Source organism: Bombus affinis, chromosome 1 (assembly GCF_024516045.1).
Source record: "Bombus affinis isolate iyBomAffi1 chromosome 1, iyBomAffi1.2, whole genome shotgun sequence".
NCBI classification, from domain to species: Eukaryota; Metazoa; Arthropoda; class Insecta; order Hymenoptera; family Apidae; genus Bombus; species Bombus affinis.
Window position 1 is genome coordinate 16,024,960 of NC_066344.1, and position 20,052 is coordinate 16,045,011.

At 33.8% G+C, this 20,052-nt stretch overlaps 4 protein-coding genes across 13 annotated transcripts in view; 2 read left to right on the plus strand and 2 right to left on the minus strand.

Annotated features, from left to right (window-relative positions):
• Positions 1–132: 132 nt before the first annotated feature.
• On the plus strand, positions 133–2,364 carry LOC126919408 (checkpoint protein HUS1). 3 transcript variants are annotated; one of them, XM_050728666.1, is made up of 3 exons: positions 133–274; positions 1,033–1,439; positions 1,943–2,364. In XM_050728666.1, the coding sequence occupies exons 2-3, from the start codon at positions 1,128–1,130 to the stop codon at positions 2,306–2,308; spliced, it is 678 nt and encodes a 225-aa protein (XP_050584623.1). In that variant the 5' UTR covers positions 133–274; positions 1,033–1,127; the 3' UTR covers positions 2,309–2,364. The 3 variants fall into 3 exon arrangements, with proteins under 3 accessions (XP_050584623.1, XP_050584602.1, XP_050584613.1); XM_050728645.1 differs by lacking the exon at positions 133–274 and adding an exon at positions 474–756; XM_050728656.1 differs by lacking the exon at positions 133–274 and adding an exon at positions 805–940.
• Positions 1,662–5,265, minus strand: LOC126919375 (nuclear pore glycoprotein p62). Of its 5 annotated transcripts, none has more exons than XM_050728538.1 (6): positions 5,150–5,265; positions 4,103–4,195; positions 3,486–4,025; positions 3,240–3,396; positions 2,925–3,162; positions 1,662–2,825 (listed from the first exon to the last, which is right to left on the minus strand). In XM_050728538.1, the coding sequence occupies exons 2-6, from the start codon at positions 4,170–4,172 to the stop codon at positions 2,463–2,465; spliced, it is 1,368 nt and encodes a 455-aa protein (XP_050584495.1). In that variant the 5' UTR covers positions 4,173–4,195; positions 5,150–5,265; the 3' UTR covers positions 1,662–2,462. The 5 variants fall into 5 exon arrangements, with proteins under 5 accessions (XP_050584495.1, XP_050584487.1, XP_050584506.1 ...); XM_050728530.1 differs by having other exon boundaries at positions 5,059–5,205; XM_050728549.1 differs by lacking the exon at positions 5,150–5,265 and adding an exon at positions 4,441–4,568.
• A 670-nt stretch (positions 5,266–5,935) lies between these two features.
• On the plus strand, positions 5,936–10,031 carry LOC126919372 (uncharacterized). The gene is made up of 4 exons (XM_050728495.1): positions 5,936–6,345; positions 6,902–7,247; positions 7,808–8,066; positions 8,503–10,031. The coding sequence occupies exons 1-4, from the start codon at positions 5,936–5,938 to the stop codon at positions 9,012–9,014; spliced, it is 1,527 nt and encodes a 508-aa protein (XP_050584452.1). The 3' UTR covers positions 9,015–10,031.
• LOC126919385 (protein Wnt-4-like) overlaps positions 9,070–20,052 on the minus strand; it is a 78,952-nt gene continuing 67,969 nt past the window's right edge. For 3 of the 4 annotated variants that reach the window (XM_050728563.1, XM_050728573.1, XM_050728592.1), the window contains exons 5-7: positions 14,793–14,970; positions 13,757–13,988; positions 9,070–13,362 (exon numbers count right to left, since the gene is read on the minus strand). In XM_050728563.1, the coding sequence (XP_050584520.1) occupies positions 13,161–13,362; positions 13,757–13,988; positions 14,793–14,970 (612 nt within the window). In that variant the 3' untranslated portion in view covers positions 9,070–13,160. Of the gene's footprint in view, positions 13,616–13,756; positions 13,989–14,792; positions 14,971–20,052 lie in introns of all 4 variants that reach the window. The other variant, XM_050728583.1, reaches the window with a different exon arrangement.

Consider the following 20,052-nt stretch of genomic DNA (forward strand, 5'->3'; position numbering starts at 1 on the left):
CTAGCGGGAAATTAACGGAAAATATGCACGTTAGTGACATCTGTTGAGAAATTTCCAAATTACGTTACAAATTTTAGCAACATATATTTTGGAGTTTGTTGATCAAGTAGAATGCGATGTTATCTTTCTTAACATTACAATATGTAATATAATTAGATTATTTTATTTGTATCTGTAATGAAAGAAATAGGAGTTAATAATAACGTACAAATTTTAATACATAAATCTTGGAGCTCTTGAGGTCAAATACAACGTTATATTTTTTGTAATCACAGTAAGTAAATTATTTTATTTGTTTCTGTAATATAAGAAATAAATAAAATAATAAGACATATACGAAATTAGATTTTTTATATTCTATTTGTAACCTGTTGTCATATTTTTTTAAATGTGTTTACGTGTCATATGTATAATTTTTTGTTTTATATTAAATACAGATCTTTACATATAAATTTTTGTTCACAAAATATAAATTATAAATTTGATGATGTAGAATCTGATGCATTGTTTTCTTGTGATCAAAATATAGTGTAAATAGTGAATTGTCATAGGTGCATTGTAATTACTAAAAATGTCGAAATATCGCCTGTCAAATGGTCATCGTTATGTAATTATTGTACCACAAGTTCCCGCGTAAAATTTATTTACACGACAAGAGATCCAATACTTAAGTCTTATAAAAACTATATATTATACTATCAAAGATGAAATTCAGGTGTAGAATGATGGACGTAATTGCAATGAGAGATTTCACCAGTGAGTTTAAATCATGGAAACTATTTCTAACCTTCCGTGCCAATTGTTGTGTATAATTAAATATCAATAAATATTAGTATATTTATGTTATCCTTATTCTTATGCAATTTTTTATATACCGGAAGTATTTCAACGTCTACGATTAAATAACAATATCAATACAAATTTTTATACTGAATGCAACGTAATAAAAATTGATATTGAATTGCAATTTTAACCCTTATCAATTAGTTTCATAGAAATACAATAATATTAAAATATACAATTTTATTTCAGATATCGTTAATGTTATCGCTCGAATAACAAAACAGTGTACCTTGCGGTTAACGTTGGATGAATTATGCTTCAGTGTCACTGATGACCGAGCATCGATGGTTTGGGCTGAACTAAGTCAGACTCATTTTTTTACTGAATACATTATGAATGGCGTCTCTGAAGAACAGAATGAGATTTATTTAGAATTTGATCCCACATTGCTCGCCAGATCCCTAGGATCTTTACGAATGACCGCAAAAAGCGTTAAAATCAAATTAACGAATAAACGACAACCGTGTCTCACTATAGAAATTGAGTTACCTTCGTTAAGCATGGAATCAAGACAATGCTTGCACGATGTACCTGTCAGAGTTATACCACGACGCGAATGGCCCGAGCATCAAGCACCAAATATTCCTGAATTTCATGTATAAACAACTTTTTCTGCTTATTTTATTTATGATACTTACTTCTATACTACGGATTTTTTTGTATTTACGAAAAATTTGAATGTGCAAAAATTCATAGAATATTACAAAATATTCAGAATACAGTACCCGTTATACTACTTGATAGGTGGAATAAAGCTCTGCCAAGGTCAACATTTTTTATTTTCTCAAAAATATGAATTTTCGTAAAAATTCGCAATCTAGTTCTTTCTTAATTCTTATTAGTTTTTCATAGTACAGGAAGTATTTGCACTTATTTATAACTTAGTATCTTCTTTTCCAATAAAGTGGCTTTTTATCAGATTTGATATTTCATTTTCATAGTATCATATCTCTGTAGCAGTTCAAGTATTACTAAGTGGCACGAAAATGGATATATCTAGTTAATTAATATTTAATTGCTGTAATAAATAGAATAATGTGCGAACATGTACTTCTTGTAACCATTGTACTTTTATTTTTCTATTTTTAATTTTTTCCAGATTTCGGTCGATATGCCTCAACTTAAACACGTAAAACATATTGTAGAAAGGATGAAAAACATGAGTCCACAATTAACGTTAAGCGCCGACAAAACCGGAGTGTTTGTATTGAAAATCGACACGGACAGCGCCACAGTGTCTACACATTTCCAAAAGTTGCAAGTTTGGAGTTGTACTCAACAAAGTCAAGAAGACAAAATATCGGCTACTATAGATATTAAGAAGTTTTTCATGTTCCTAGCTTGGGACATAACACATCCCGATGGCGTGAAATGTAACATACTTCAAGACAAGATGGTTAACTTATTTCTGCATGTAGCAGATTATGTTAAAATACAGTATTTCTTACCCTCGGTATCTATTTGAATTGCATTAATTTTAACAAACAGTTTTCATACAATATAAATTCTTTATTTTTTACACGCCCTTGAGTTTTTTTATGCATAAAGGCAATTGATACAAAATGAACTTTCTACTTAAAGAACTTCATGGTAAAATTAAAAAAATTCGGCGATTAACGTTAATTATATGCTAAATTAAAGTTTCGTTCATTCTCTTGTCTGAAATTTTGATGCATCTGATCGATCTGCTGAATCTTTTGATTCAGCAAAGTTGTTTGCTGATCTAACCATTGTAAACTGTTCATATGAGCATTCAATATTTTGCCAATTTGGACAATAGGGTCGCTAGAATCTTGCGTGCGATTGGCCTGATTTAAATGTTCGATGATTTCCTTCAAATCTTCTGACATTCGTTTTAATTGAGTATCAAGATCTTCCGCTAAGCGATATGTGTATTCTCTTTCTGGATCAGATACTGAAAGAGATGCTAATTCCTTTTCTAGTGGTACTAAACAGTCTTGCAACTCTTTCTGCTGACCAACCTGTATTTGTAATTATATATATTTGTAAAATTGTAGGGTTTATATTTTATATCTTATTTAATATATAGTGATTATAGTAATATATAGTGATTAACTTACAACATAATCCAATTCATGCTCCAACTGCTGCTGCTCAATTTTGACTCTTTCAACTTCTTGATTCAGTGCTACTATTTTCTCTCCATTACTTATAAGCAATTTATCCCAAGCGTTAACTTGTTCAGCTTGATTTACAAATACCTTTTCTTGCTCTTCTAGTTCTAAGGTCCATTTATTTATGGATTCTTCAAACGAATTTATAGAAGCAGGTTGAAGTGTACCCGCAGATGAACTGACACTGTAATGTTTCATTTAGTAAATAACAAAATATTATATTAACCTCATGTTAAAAATAACAGTAAAAACTAGACATACGTTGTAGTTGTACCCAGTGATGCTTGAGTAGATGTGAGGCTTGCTGTGGCTGCAGTCTGATTTAAAGAAAATCCTGCTGTGCTAGTTGAAGTTGTCCCTGTGCCGAAGGTAAATCCTGTGGCTGCAGATGTTGTACCACTTGCACCTAAAGAGAAACCTGTAATGACAATGGAACAATGATTATTTTCATAAAACAGACTTGGATTATTATAATATATATGTATTATGAAAGTTAATAACTAATACCTGTTGCTGTCGTGGTTGTAGCTATAGCAGTAGTTACAACAGGTGTTGCAGAAAGAGTAAACCCAGTTCCTGTTGTCATTGTATTTGGTGTACCAAACGTTAAGCCAGTTCTAGCAGTGGATACAATAGTTTCACCGCCACCCAAGGCAAATCCAGTAGTAAGTAGCTTGGATGCAAAAGCTGAGGTCGCTGCTGTTGTTGTTGTCACTGTGGTAGTACCTCCTAAATTAAAGCTTAAAGTATTTCCAGCTGGTGCTGGTGTAGAAAATCCTGTAGGAGCTGTTGCAGTAGTTGTTGCAGGAGTTATGCCAGTACTTGCAGTTGTATCAGTACTAAATGTTAAACCAGGTGTTTGTGAAGGTACAGTGGTTGTAGGAGCAGCAGTTGGTGTTCCAAAAGTAAAGCCAGGATTCTGAACAGGAGTACCACTTAATCCAGTACCAAATACTCCACCAGGTTTAGTTTGTACTGGCGTAGATGTAAGCGAGAATCCTGTTGGTTTTGCTGCATCTCCAGCACCACCAACTCCAAACGTAAAAGCTACAAGAAGAATTAAAATATTGTAGAACAATAAAGTATAATTATATTTTTTGATTATTACAAAATATTAAATATACTTGTAGTTGGTGCAGTGCTTGCAGGAGTAGTACTGGGTTGAGACTTTGGAGTACTGTATGTGAAACTCATTCTTATTTTTTATATTATTATACCTACAAAATAATACATATTTAAAACTTTACTAATTATTGTATAAAAATGCTGAAATTTGTAAGAAAGTTAGGCATTATTCATTATGTATTTTATTTCAAAACTTTATAAACAGTTTTACAGCTAACCTTATTCGCTTTAAACGTCATTGACTTTAATACAAACATTTGAGGAATAAACAGTCAATGCTTAAACTAAAAATAATAAATTATTATAATATACCTATACACTACGGTTTATACTTTACAATTATCTATTTTAGATCCTTTGCCACAGAACTAAAGTCTCTCTAAAATTATACTTCGCAGTTTCTAACCAATATAAAACAAATTCAAGCGAAATTAATCAGATACAGTGCACTCTATCATATTCTAGGCTAATAGATGGCATTGTAGTGATGAGACATTCTTTGTGAATATTCTTCCCAACGGACGTTAGTAATAAAAAACATTCAAAAATTAATTTAAAAATTATTACATTACATTAACCATAAAAAATTATTAATATTCTATATACAGTATTATCAGTCAATACAATTTGTAGATTAGAAAATCTTTTTTGACCATAAAAGACATTGATACATTTATTATAGTGTACAAAAATGTGAATAAATAGAACAGAGTGTGTGTGAAAACTAATGCATAAGTATTTCTATATTCATCAAGAATTTGATCGGTATTACTAGTGAACTTAACCTCAACTCGCTACATCAACATCTCAATTTTTCTTAGGTTAATACATAATTACTATATATTTATTCTATATTTAAAGGATTTAATTAAATTGCTACATTAACATCATATGATAATATCACACATCATGCCTAAATAAAGTGCACGCATTCATATCTAGAGCTAGAGCGTACGTTTCCAGGAACTTTTAACCGCTTCGTGTGTGAAACATTCTTCTTGTTCAGAGGCAAAGTTTGCTTACGAAAGCCGCGTGTTACGACTTACGACTTACGACCCACGCGATAGTTTACGCTTCATGGCGATTCTGTGTGTTATAGAATCAGTCACTGGTGGACCTAATATTCATCTTTGCTTGGACTAAACTGTCCAGCGTTCTCTACGCAAAGTCTACATACTCCGCGTAAAAAAAGCAGTGTTGTTTATCTATGTAATTTGTGAGAGTATATACCTAGGGCGCGAAAATTGTACCTTGTGTATATGACATATTTCAAACAGGTGTCTAAAACCTAAATTGTACAGATTCGTGTATGTTGTGGAATAAATGAAACACATCCATCGAAACTTATATTGTGTCTTGTATTAACTATTACATCAATTGTACACATATAAGGTGCCTATATAGAGTATACACGCAGAACATATAACAGAAGTGTTTTCTAAAGAAAAAATCTCGAATTGGTGATTTGTAAACTCGAGGAATAAATAAATATATCGTATTTATATAAGTGTTTTCGAAAGATGAAATTGGTGGGGAATTAGTGATTTGGAAACTGGAGAAATTAACGACTTATTAATGATTAACTGTTTCCATATATAGATTAACGGATTGTAGGAAGTAGTGCTGTTTTATTAAGAACTTCCGGGACGGTTCTTTCGTTTTCTTTTTTTAGCGAATAATTGACCCAGTTTCGAAATTGTGGTTAATATAGCGATAACTGACTGAAGATTGCTCGAAATTAAAATGAACGCGGTTTTACATATGTGATACGGCTATCTTCGCAATTTTTCTTCTTAATGTACTAAAAATATTATCTTTTCAAGTAAACGTTTATGGATTTAATCTTTATCGATCGTTACTATTGTTCGATCAAAATGTCGGTAATTATTACATTATACGTACTTATGTATTTGGCGAACATAATTCACGGTTCCACATTAACTGCACCCCCGCAATCGGCAGTGGTTGTCGCTTTCGAAGATATCTATGACATATCTTTACTAGCCAACACTTTATCGGATCAAGGGATCGATACAACGTTAATTATACCGGAGTCCAACGAAGACGAAGTTTACGAAACTTTGATCGATGTTGAAGTGCTCACAGTGAAAACGGAAGTTGATCAATCTGCATATTCTACAAAGAAAACGATTCAAGCCTGTGAAGCTTTGTTAAAAGATGAACAAATCGCGAAGAAGATACAGGAAATTCAACCTACCTTCACTGTATTTCCTGCACTTTGGTATAGTTTAATATCGTTATATATATTTACAATCGAAGTGAATTTCATTAATGATGATACTTTGTATCATTACCGTGTAGATTCCGAAAGAATTTTTAAAATTGCATTAAAGTTATTTTAAATATTTAGTAGCTTCGATTTCGTAATAGCTTAAAAGTACTAAATATATCGAATTTTTGTAATTTTAGTATATTCCAATTACATGCATTTTGATATTATTTTCTAATCCTTCCAGACTTAATTTACATCCGATAATTGCTTTCTAAGTCAAGAATCATAGAAACAATTGTTTTTAACTCAAGAAGTTTTAAGTATTTTTTAGTTATCCTTGTCTTTAATTTTAATTTTTGCGATTGGGAATTGCAATTGAAAAAAAATTAATATTTTTCATTTTTTCGATTAAAAGTAAAAGAAGTATTAATGATAAAAATAAAACTGATAATTAAATTATAGATTTCTCTAAGAAAGGCTGTGAATTAATTTCTAGTTTTAATAATGAAAAATTATATAAATAATAATATAGAAAATTATAATATCGTAGATAATAAATTTGTAGGCACGATGGATGTTTGCTTCCATGGGCAAGAGCCATTGAATCTATTCCAGTGATATGGACGCGGAATCGAGAAGAGGAACTGTATGTTTTTGAATATACTGGTGCCGCTTTATCGGTTCAGAATACAGGAGTTTGGACCAGATTGTGGATGAGTACTACAAGGAGGTCAATATTCTCCACGGCTCGGGATGAGTACGCGGTGTATGCTCTCCGGATAGTGGGAAAATACTTGCCAGACATCAGTCTCAATTTAGATAATCTATACGCTGATGTTCGCCTTATACTTTGGGACGCTGACGTTATCCTACGCTCGGATTATGCATTACTCACCCAGCTGATAGTGGAAGTGAGATATTAAAAATGTTTACTTCGATTCTGTTTCCTGTTCTCCTAATAAGATATTTTTCAATGTCCAGTATATTTAATCGCGCGTTTCATTGTTAATTGCTAAAACTGGACTTGGAACAGTTTTAGATATTTGAAAATGAACAAATTTGCAAATTAGAAAATTAGAAAATTAAAAAATTAGGAAGTTGAAAAATCCCAACATTCGAGAATTTGTATATTTGAAAATTTGACAAAATTCGAGAATTTAAAAAGTAAAAAATTTCACATATAAAAGCCATTAATAATTCAGCAATCGCCGATTCTAAAATAACCTTCTCTCTTAACTTACACTGTGATATTGAACTTATGCGAGGCTTAATTGATTAGTGCACTTGTTTGGAAAATGAACGGTTTAGGTTTGAATCCCAGTTCAGTAACTTGATACCCTTCCTCTTTTTCTTCTTACCACATAACGTACGCCGTAATTCCCTAATAATACCACGCAATACCCATCTCTGTCTTTGGTGTATAATTAAAAATTATCGAAGAAGAACGTTCCGTTAACAATCTTTATTGTAGATCGGCTGTCATCACTGCAGAGGAGCACATCCATTAATAAGCGACCTACACAAGGCTCTGATCGAGTATCGAGTGGGTACTATTGTGGCTCTTCTGGATGAAAATTATGAGACGTTAATTAGGGAGCTTGCACAGAAATTACCTCAAGGCAGGGAGGGCCAAGCAGTAGTTTGGAAGAACATGAAATGGCAAAATTCAAATAATGCTCTGCCAGAGAATCTTTTCGTTCACTCAAGAATTGATCGGCAAGACTTAATAGGTAAAAGATTACATTGAATTATAGTCTCCTCATAGAATCCTAGTAGGTTCCCGATTAAAACTAATTACTTTAACTCTTTCATTTTAAAGAACAATATCATTTACATATCTTTGGTGGATGGGTAAAAGAGTATACACCAGGATTATTAGTTTGACAGAAAAACACTTACAATATTTAAAGTGCTTAAGATCAGGTGTTAAATTTTGGATATACTATTAAAATCATAGATAAAAGAGCGGGAAAGAAATGAAATTGACTTGTATTATTAGAACCATAAACAAAGGAACATTTGTTGTTAGTGACCAAAATGACTTATACTCTTTTGCCTGCCTATGAGATATATTAGCTTTTCTTTTCTAACTTTTTTGTCACCTATAAATTAATCGGGAAATAAATTTAAAATAATTTTGATAATATTATTATCATATTATTGCAGGTTATAGCCGTACAAGAGTGGTATTAAGTCACTGTGCAGACACAGAGCTCCTTGAAGCTGCCTTCCATGGAACTCCAGTCATATGTTTCCCCAGAAATCCCAACGAATTAAAAAATGCTGCACGAGCGGTTCAGTTAGGCTTTGCACGTTCCACTGAAGAGACTCATATTTCATCTGGTGAAGAACTAGCTAATACTGTGACCCAGATTCATGAAACCATGGACTATCGCGAGAATGCTAGAAAAGTATCTTTAACCATTCGTGATAGAATAAATCCTGCTGTGGATAGATTAATATATTGGTTGCGTTACATGGCAAGGACAAAGGATTGGAACTTAGACTTCCTAACTCCAATCAGTCCAGCGAAGACCTTGAATGAAGATCTCCAATTCTTCCTTGGTCTCTTTGTAGGTACTATAGTTGGAATATTTTCGACAATAGGTTGTATGTTAGCAAGATATTTAGTCATATCTAAAAGAACACAAAGATCAAAGGGAAGATATACGCGATAAAAATGTGGTTGATCTAAAAGAGGAGAAAAAAACATGGATTCGATAGGATGGATAATTACGGACACGTTTCGCATATGTATTTATATAAATGCACGTAGAGTACAGGTACATACAAATACAAATGTTACGAGCTAGGGTTTATCTCATTGCTAATGAAGAGATGTAACTATTACGAGAATACTTGATCGATAAGATTGATTGATGATTGATTGCTTGCTTGGAAAAAGCTAGAAAGTATGATGTAGCGTATTATCAACGACGAGGAGAGAAAAATAAATTACAATTTGTCAATACTGCGCTCTGTATGTCGTCTCGTTGCACGAGTGCTCGCTCGTGTGCGTTATCGCCTAAATCCTTACAAACGTACGGACGAATCAGTACTTATAGTTCATTCGATTCTCTTTCTCTCTAGCTCGTTCGCTCTCTCTCTCTCTCTCTCTCTCTTTTAAGGCCATGTTCCTCTAATTAGATCAGCTGCCTTTGTTTATGCCGTTCAAACAGAGATTGATTTATTCATGCAACGAATATACAGAGTGTTCCATTCTAAGCTTTGATATTTCATATCATTCAAATTATTTCAATGTCGAGATTTAAATGAGATTTCAATGTTATCATTGTTTATTTTCACGTCTTCTTTTTATTCTGTTTTTGTAATTCATGAAAGATGTACATTAGATTAATCTGTATATGTGAAGTCTTGTAAACAAATGATAGATATGAAAATAGTTTTTCTTCATAATCTTTGTGGAGTAATAGTGAAACATGTTTCACTTGCAACGAATAATTTTCGGAATCGTTCAAAGATATAATCTAAATATAACACCCTGTATATCCGCATATCATTGCTATCGACACAAGTCATCAAACAATTCGTTATTTTATATAGATTTAAGAAAAAAACATCATCGTCACGTAAGACGGGTGTAAAAAAACCGATCTTTGTATAAAATATTGGTCATTGTAAAAAGAAGAAAAAAATACAGAGTAAAAAGCTGTACATATATTCAGTATAAAAAATTGTCTTTAGTATAAAAAAGAAGATTAAAAAATTGTCTCGTAAAAGCGAAAAATCATCGAGCAATCGTAATTAAGAGATCGCGACACATGATCAATTCGGACTTCGTAATTGACTAGACTGTGATCTATCTAGATCAGCGTGGCTAAAATGCGACGAAACGGTAGCTTCCACTTCGCGCAATGAGATATTATAGAACGTTACTCCCTATGAAGAAATACAATAAAATATACTGATGAAAGTTGTTTCATGAGGATGAATAAAAAGCAAAGAAATGAAATGAAAGAACAAAGAAAGGAAAAATAAAAGATGAGAGGAGGGAGGCTGCGGAAAACGCAGGAGCGATCACTCTTTTCAAAATGCTCCAGTTTCTCTCTCAATGCAGCATTCAATGAATCTAATTAACATCGATCGTGTTTTCATGCATAGCTGGCAGAAGCGATATAGCGTGATTACAAGTCTATTTCATAGCCCTAACGGCAATCTAAAACATAGATATATTATGTCAACTCAGAATTGCTTCTTCGTTTGTAGCACATTTAAATAAATTTTGTACATTATACAATTTGAGAAGCAAATTTTAGAATTTCATAATTTACTATCTTTTCACACAATGCACATTATACTAAAATTGTGAAGTTCAAGATGCCGCTATGAGACACCTATGATTCTAGATGCGACAATATCAATTTCGCCGTTTAATGTTTCAATTTATATAACCTCACTATGTTGCTTCCACCAACAATACATGTTCTGTATGTATATATGCTTATCTATATACAGCGCGGCAGTCGTGGACGTAAAATCTACAAAACGGTAAGGAGACAGTATGTACAGTCATTGGCAGAATTGTTCCCGAATCGAGTGACTCGAGGCGAACTGTCGAGAGCGGATATGTGTTGCTATCGCGGCCTCCTTTTCCTTTATTTGTTCGCTACACTCCTCTCCCGCTCTCTGTACTCTTTTCTCTGATGTAGACTCTCGCTTTCGTAGTCCGCCTCGCTCCTCGTAACTCGCATTGTTCGCCGATACGCGGCCGACATACTGCGAGTAGTGTACAGTGAGTCGTGAAAGTACATATTTAGACGCCTGCAGACGTAAAGCATAACGCGTATGGCTTGCATAAGTTACGCTGGAACTTTTAAAATATGGTTCCAAGAGGCTATACAGCTTGGACAAATTCGGGGGAGCCGCTCAAGATCATCGCTTCGCCATCTTCACCACTCAATGTTTGGTCACTATATCGTTATATCTTTAATATTTTTTTATAATTCGGGCTTTGACATATTTTATTATGGATAATTAGGAAATGTTACGTTAAATATGAAAGTTATGTTCAAAAGTTATTGGATGCGTTATAGCCAGAACAATATTTTAAAAGTTTTGGTATAACCTATATAGCGTTTCATTTCCGGCTGCAAAGCGCATAAGCGTATTTTTGCAGCTCACTGTAATTCGCTTCGTATTTAGGTGAAGACAAGGTGGTTCTAGGCGCTAGAGAGCATTGGTATACAATGAGATACCTACACATCGTGCAGGTTTTTACTTCGAATATAAATAAGACTCTCGCGCCATACGCAAATGTGCGAGCACGAACAGAAAGTTAGAAAAGAAGAGAAAAACAAAAATATGGAAAGAAAGGAAACAGTTGAAAGATGGAAAGAAAGGAATAGAGGGAAGAATGGTCGTCGAGTGGCCTAACATCTCGCCTATATTACTCTATTTCATTCTCGTGTTCAGATTCTCGCTTATCCGGACACTCGATCTCGTTCACGCGGAAACACTCGCACGCTTCTCTATTATCGTCATGTTCTCACTCTCTCTCCCTCTCGCGTCAGCAAAAACCGTAAATTATTAACATATTGAGTTTCAGCCAAGGAATCAGTACGCTGCGAATACGTTTAGCTGCTCTCAATGTTGAATAAAATATTCATAGCTACACAGTAGTATCATCAATTAAAACAAGATCCTTTTCGAAAGGTTCAATTTCATTCTTCCTACGATTACGTAAATTGTAGTATAAGACGAGCACTATTGCGCTTATAATATATGCTCTTATAGTCGAGCCCAATTCCCGTTACATTTTTAGATATCCGTGGAAATTGGTGTAATTTTTCATCGTCGATCCTCAACATGTTAACATTTACATAAATAATGGTGCACCTGAGAGCCAGACTAGTATAATAAGCCACGTAACTGTGCAACTGCATAGACACCTTGTACTCACTGTCGCAACGTTAATACTGAGACGACTCTAGTTTTATGACAGGCATCTTTTTTACTTCAAAGTTCTTTCCATAGGATGTTCTATTTTGCTTGGATTATTTTAGATATCTCTGTGGTGTTTGATAATATGAAAAATGATGCATTTTAAAATAACTAAATCTTTTTTTTTTATCTTAAGAGATATTTCGGCGATTGTTCACAATCATTTTCGATTAATCAGTAATTCAGGATTACTCAAGGTTCAGATTTTTTATACGTTAACACTTCCACAAGTAACTCAGTAACAGTTCTTTCAATCGATAGCAATGCGACTTTTTGATGGATGTAATTAATCCGTTTCTATTACCAAAAACAACAGAGATATTAAGATATCACGTGTATCATTCTGTACATCGTAAACATGTTTAGATACATCCTAACAACTTAACATTCTAACCGTCCGGAAACTACATTATATACGCTCAAGGTCGATAGTTGCCGAAGCGCGGTGGACTTACGACACTCTGACTGTCAGGTACAGAATGCACTATAAACATAACGTGTTACTCTTCGTAGCCTCTCGCGGCGCTTTTCTCTACTCGGCACGCGATTGACTTCCATATCTGGAGCCAAATCGGCCTCGATTGAATTAACTTAAACGAACAAAAAAAAAAAAAAAAAAGAACACAAACTAAAAGAAACAAATATCAGAAAAAAAAAAAATACGGGGATGGTAGATGCGCAATCTCTACCCTGATTCCATTGCGACCATGAGAACGGGCCATCGTGTATCGAGGGATCGTGGAGAAACTGCCTCGACGCAGAGGGTCGTTAAGCACCTTTCGGTAGGTAGGCCGACCGGAATGCAATTTTTTTGCTTCTTCTTCTTCTTTTTTCCTTTTCTTATCTTTTCTTTTGTTTACCGCCTAATTGCACACGTGCTCCTCCCGTTTGTGCCGACACAGCTCGCACTTCACGTGACAACACCAGACGAATCGACAATTGCATTTCTCGGTCACGTCCCGGACTCTCGTCTGGTATCCCCGACCGCAGCATAGTAATCGACATCCGTCCAAACCAAGGGATGTTCGATTGCATATCCTTCCTCTAGTCCCGGGAATACCGAGCCTAAAAATAGAGATATTTAGAAAAGGTGCTCTAAATAAAACAGGTTTCAATTATGAAAAATTGTATTTTAAAATTTATTTTATTGAATGTAGATGTTCTTGTTGAATGAGGACCCAAAAATTGAGTTATGGCTTGTATGAAATCAGGTAACATTGAAGGCCACTTCTTTTAATATTGTGGCTTTGAACCTTCGTGAATATTACTGCCCTCTGCATTTCAAACGAGAACTACAGTAGTAAGTACTGAGTGACTACTGTAAATTAAAGTGGAATAATAACTAAAATAAATGTTATAGTAAGATTTTAACTTGATAAGTACTTTAGTTTTAAATGTAATATAAAAAATAAATGTGTAAAAGAAATAATATAAAAAATAGTAATGTTCAACTTCTCACGTGATATTTTTTTCACAATAGTCAGGACTATCTTCAAGGTACACTAGGTCCGTTTTATTAGGTCGTTTGAGGTCTGGACGAGCAGGCCTCAATCTCGCTGGTCTTCTGCCTCCACGTTGTGCCAGTCGTACCAACGCTGCTCCTTCGTGCAACGCGGCTAACGCTGCTCCAGCCACCCTGAATGCCGGCAGTCTTCTCCAACAGACGCGAACGCTGCATGAACCAGACATTCCTAAGACAATAAAACAATTATATTTCAATAGACATTTAGAAAAATAAAAAAAAGAGATTATAAGTATGTATATCGTAATATGGAGAACTTTAAGAAATTTAAAATGGTAAAACTTACTAGGAACTTGGAACATCTTCTGTATTAAGATTCTGAAGAATACAGAAAGGCATAAAGAACTGCAGTAATGTTTTGAAATTGTAAAATTCTTTTACAGAGTATTTTATGACATATAAAATTCAATAAGCAATATTTTAATACAAGTCTAATAAGATTCTCTAACCTTACAATTGAAAACCTCCTTTATTCTTAAAAAGTACATTGAAATACAAATAAATCACAAATTTGTGATTCAAATACTTCCTGCTGTTCATTGTTTTCTATATAAGAACGCATTAATCGTTTTAGTATCTAAAGCAAACATTTGATATCTATCTCAAGTATTCTCTATCATACTATACATGTATTTTTATTGATCCTGGTATTTCTTCATTTTTCAAACCTAATCATCAAGCAATACGAAAACTTCTAAAAAACGGACAAGGAAGGATAGTCGCTGGTTTCACGAGATTGATAAAACGAGCGTCACATTCCTTCTTTTCACGGTATGCTTTGAGGCTGAAACAGGTCTCAGGAGAGATTCTTCTACCCAGGAATCTGTACACGCATGAACGCAGCGAACCAACGACCAGGTGTGGAGTGGGGGAAGGCAAGGGATTGGTGAAATCCTAAGTCGTTAAAGCGTGAGGAATGAAAAATAAGAGCGTAGATAGAGGTCCTTATCTGTATAACACGTTAATAGCTCACCATGGCATTTGCACACGCGTTGCATTCTCGAACGAACCGCGCGCCTGCCAGATTCGCTATCATGCTTCCTCATCAGCTGGCCAGCCAGCCCTTTTGGTCCGTGCAGCACACCCTCCTTCACGGGTTCCTCGCTACTATCAGACCACTCTCGCGAGAATTTCTCTCCGAAGTGGATGTCCTGAATGAGGAACAAAATTTTTGATATGAGGTTAGGTCTAATATGACATTAGAGGAGAGGAATTGTTTTAGTAAAAGTCGGTACGATTTTTAGAGTGAATTTTCAAAAGGTGTAGCTTTGAGAAATTAACTTAATGTTTTGTAATTAAATTTTGGGTAAAGCAGTGGTACTTTGTATTTTGTACTTTGTTTTAGAAATTTCTCGCGATGAATATTAAAAAATCAATAGAATGCAAAAGTATTAGGGTTAGGTTGGGAAATTTTATATTTTCATATTTAGTAAGTATGTTAAGGAGATAAATGTTTCATGAATATCTTAACAAGCAAAAAAGAAATATTTCTTTAAAAAAGAATAATTATTTAAAGAGAAGAAATAAAAAGTCGATTTATCTGTGATCGAAAATGCATCTGTTCGTTAAATACAATTTTTAAACTGATTGCTAGCCCTTCATGCATCTAACTGAAACAATACACTCGTTACAGTATCGAGTAGTGCTTGGATCACCGATTCCCTATACATATATGCATATATATATATATATATTCGTTCGTTAAGCGCTACTTTTATCTAACTAACTCGCAATACTCGACGGTTCGAGCACCACTCGAACCACTATTGACCTAGTAATGTATCTGCCTCTCGATGCCAACGATAAACCCAGGAAAAAGGAAACAATAATTTCAACCAGTATACTATCAAATGCAAGATTCCATGTAATCTCATCCACTTCAAAATTTCAATTTTTTCCATTTATGATCTCAGAACCTTTTAATTGTTTTGATCAACAAAAAGAGCCGCAATTAGCTTTTATTACTAATAATAAGAAAGAGGGAGATAATAAGAGAGCTTCTATTGGGAATTTAAAGAAGAAAGGAACCCATTAAAATTCCCTAGATTTAGAAAAATCATAAATGACATATTTCTTTGAAACAAACTTGTAAATGTGATAGAGTACAAAGGATAGCACAATAGAGCGTCGGATAGATTTTCCACTTTATATTTCAAAAGCGGTATTTCAAACAATTTCAAAACTAATAGTATATAATTATATAGATAGACTAGGGATTTTTATGCATATATGGAAAATCCAACGATGCAACATTTTGCACAGTGGCACATGGAAAATTACATAAAATGTTCAATGTGTATTATAATTTATACCAGATGAAGTAAATTTTTAAATATTTTGGTAAAAATATAAATTTACATAAACATCCACAGTCTTAACTTTTTAAGAACTTTTAATAACTTTCCCTTTTCTTGTCATCTCCTCGTACCCGACATTATTTAAAATTCTTTAGACATAGCTTTCAGAATATAAGACGAAAAGACATCGCTTTTAGAATATAAGACGAAAAATCCATTTCACCAGAAACTTTTATACACTGATATGTCTTTTGCAAACTTGCTAACGAACCGCTTTTATGCATTTAATCCTTCCCCAGCTAAGATCTAGCATTAAACCGCTTTTCCTTAAACAGGCATTGTTCGTTTGGAGGGTAAGAAATTCCAACTGAAAGCGCCAACTAACAGACGGACGACTTATCGACGAGAGGTATAACGGTGGCAGCGATATTCGTTAGCCAAGCTCGAGGCACGACAGTGTCGGCAAACATCATTATCTCGGAAATCTGTCAACGGGCTGAAGCCGTAGACGAAACGTGGCATCCCATGGGATAGGACAGCGGGGCTTGTTAAGGAATCCGTGCCCGGAACTTGGGAAAGGCCAGAGGCCGCAGAAGTGGGCGAGTGGGTAATCCCGAAGGTAAAAGCAGCGCCACTTTCCCGACACTTCCCGCTCTTCTTCCTGCCACGTGAGTTCCTCGAGAGCACGTGTCTCCCTCCTTCCGTCTCTTGCTGCTACTTCTCTTCTTTTTTTCCCCCGGTCATCTGTCTAGCCCGCCTTTTTTTCTCGCTACACGTTCGTCTTTTCTCTGTTGTCTTTTCTCACGCTTTCCTCTCTTTGTTCCTTTCTTTTAGAATTGGAGATTTTCTGCTCTCTTGGATAGGAATTTCTGAAGAAGATTTCTTCTTGCAAAATTCTGGTTTATGGATGTCTGTGTCTACTTTCTTTGTTGTTCTGCTCTTTCTGCTTCATTCCTATCTTTCATAAATTCTTTCTTTATGTTCTTCTACCAAATACTCTACGTTTTCTGATATCATTCCGTTTTCTTTTGAATATCTAAACAATTGCGTTTCTCTTATCCCCTTTTCATGCGCTATTTATTCCTCTTTCCTAATTCCTCCATCTCTTTGTCGCCTTTTTCTTTATAATCTCTATTCTTTGTTGTTCTGCTCTTTCTGCTTCATTCCTATCTTTCATAAATTCTTTCTTTATGTTCTTCTACCAAATACTCTACGTTTTCTGATACCATTCCGTTTTCTTTTGAATATCTAAACAATTGCGTTTCTCTTATCCCCTTTTCATGCGCTATTTATTCCTCTTTCCTAATTCCTCCATCTCTTTGCCGCCTTTTTCTTTATAATCTCTATAATCATTCTAATTTTCAATTCTTTTTCCTTTTCATTTCTTCTCAATTTCCGCTATCATACCTTCCACCTCTAATATAACTTTTTCTTCTCTTATCCGTTTCTCCTCTTCCCCACTCTCGTCTCTCTATAATCTTTGTAATCTTGTTAAATTACAACCTTTACTTCTTCTCATTTTCATACTTTACACCCTTTGGTACAGTTCTATCTTCACTTACTTTCTTACCTCTTTCTCTATCGCCATTTATTTCCTTTTTCTAGCTCCTCCACCCCACTCCCATAAATTTTTTTCATCCACGATTTGTCCTCGAGCATCGTGTCTCCAATTGCCCTCCACTTCTTCCACCCCTTTCTCCACCCATCTCTCTATTTACCCTCTATCTTGCCCTCTCTCTTTCTCTTTTTCTCTCTGCACGTATTTACGTTCTCATGTGCATCACTCACGTTCCGAGTTACGTGGCCGATATGTCCGGGCTGTGTGCGGGGGCAGGAGGTGGCGGGTTGTTGCAACTTAACAAGCTTAGCCCCCTTAATCCCCTTGTAAGCTAGCAATGTCTACAAGGGGTCAGCCGTACGCATGAAATGCATCCGTTTACAGGACGAGCTTTGTCTTCGTTCCAGGGTTAAGGTTTACGTCGACCGACCGTGCTGAGATCGAGACGACAAATTGGGGATGCCTGTGCGGGGCAGTGCTTCGCCCGTGCGCTTCAGGGGTGGCCTCTCCGTTCTACAGGGTCAACAAAATAACTAGATTCTTAGATTATTCCTTTTTTATTTGACATTTCTGTTTTTTCTTTTTAGGGTGTCCATTTATAACCATTATATAAAGCATTTAAGGATAAAATAATACAAACGACACAAGTGTTTAATCTGAGGATACTGTTGATAAAGGTAAATTTTGGAAAAGATTATTTTAGTTAGAATGCTAGAGTTAAATTGATAAATGAGAATTATTATACAGACGTTAGTTCAGAGAATGTTTAACTGCGTTAAAAGTTACTTCAGAAGAAATCACTAAAAATCATTTTACTGAAGGTTATTTTAATATAATTTGATTGAATTGTGGGTAAAGGTGAATCTTAAGAAAGATTATTTTATCAAGGTTTATTGTAGAGAAATCTATATACTTCTAAATATTAAGATATATAAAAGTTTAGAAATTTATGTATTTTTTTTACTAAGTTGGTCAACTTTTTTTCTATTTCTTGAAAAATTCTTTTCAGTTTCAGACCCATATCTTTGCAGTACCCTCTACATGTTTTTTTATGAAATAGTAATTTTTTTATTTGCTTCATATAAAAGAATATCTTAGCGTTAAGGTCCCTAGAAAACAAAATAAAAAACGTAGTGAAATCATGAATATATAATACAACCCGTGGTCCAATTTATTCTGGATAAAACGCATTTTAATCGGCTCATTAACGACGGAAACACTCAAGATAACAGAGGTTCACCCTGTACATCATTCCCACGTTTCCCGCCCATAAACTACTAACAACACTGATTCGAAGTTAATATACTTCAGAATGAAACAGCGTTTTCCTACCCTAGTCAAGCCTCCTTTACCGAATTAACTAATTCCCACTGATTTCGGCCGACCACTATATCAAATGATTCATATTATGCTTCAGAGATCGTAAAATATTTGTTTGAGTATATAATAGAAATATATTTAACTTTCTACATCAATTTCCAATTTACTAAATTATTCCATTGAACATCTCTATTAAAAAATAGTCTATGCATTCAAATAAAATTCCAGTCGATAAAAGATTCTAAGATTTACTATATCAAATAATTCATATTATGCTTCAGAGATCGTAAAATATTTGTTTGAGTATATAATAGAAATATATTTAATTTTCTACATCAATTTCCAATTTACTAAATTATTCCATTGAACATCTCTATTAAAAAATAGTCTATGCATTCAAATAAAATTCCAGTCGATAAAAGATTCTAAGATTTACTATATCAAATAATTCATATTATGCTTCAGAGATCGTAAAATATTTGTTTGAGTATATAATAGAAATATATTTAACTTTCTACATCAATTTCCAATTTACTAAATTATTCCATTGAACATCTCTATTAAAAAATAGTCTATGCATTCAAATAAAATTCCAGTCGATAAAAGATTCTAAGATTTACTATATCAAATAATTCATATTATGCTTCAGAGATCGTAAAATATTTGTTTGAGTATATAATAGAAATATATTTAACTTTCTACATCAATTTCCAATTTACTAAATTATTCCATTGAACATCTCTATTAAAAAATAGTCTATGCATTCAAATAAAATTCCAGTCGATAAAAGATTCTAAGATTTACTATATCAAATAATTCATATTATGCTTCAGAGATCGTAAAATATTTGTTTGAGTATATAATAGAAATATATTTAACTTTCTACATCAATTTCCAATTTACTAAATTATTCCATTGAACATCTCTATTAAAAAATAGTCTATGCATTCAAATAAAATTCCAGTCGATAAAAGATTCTAAGATTTACTATATCAAATAATTCATATTATGCTTCAGAGATTGTAAAATATTTGTTTGAGTATATAATAGAAATATAT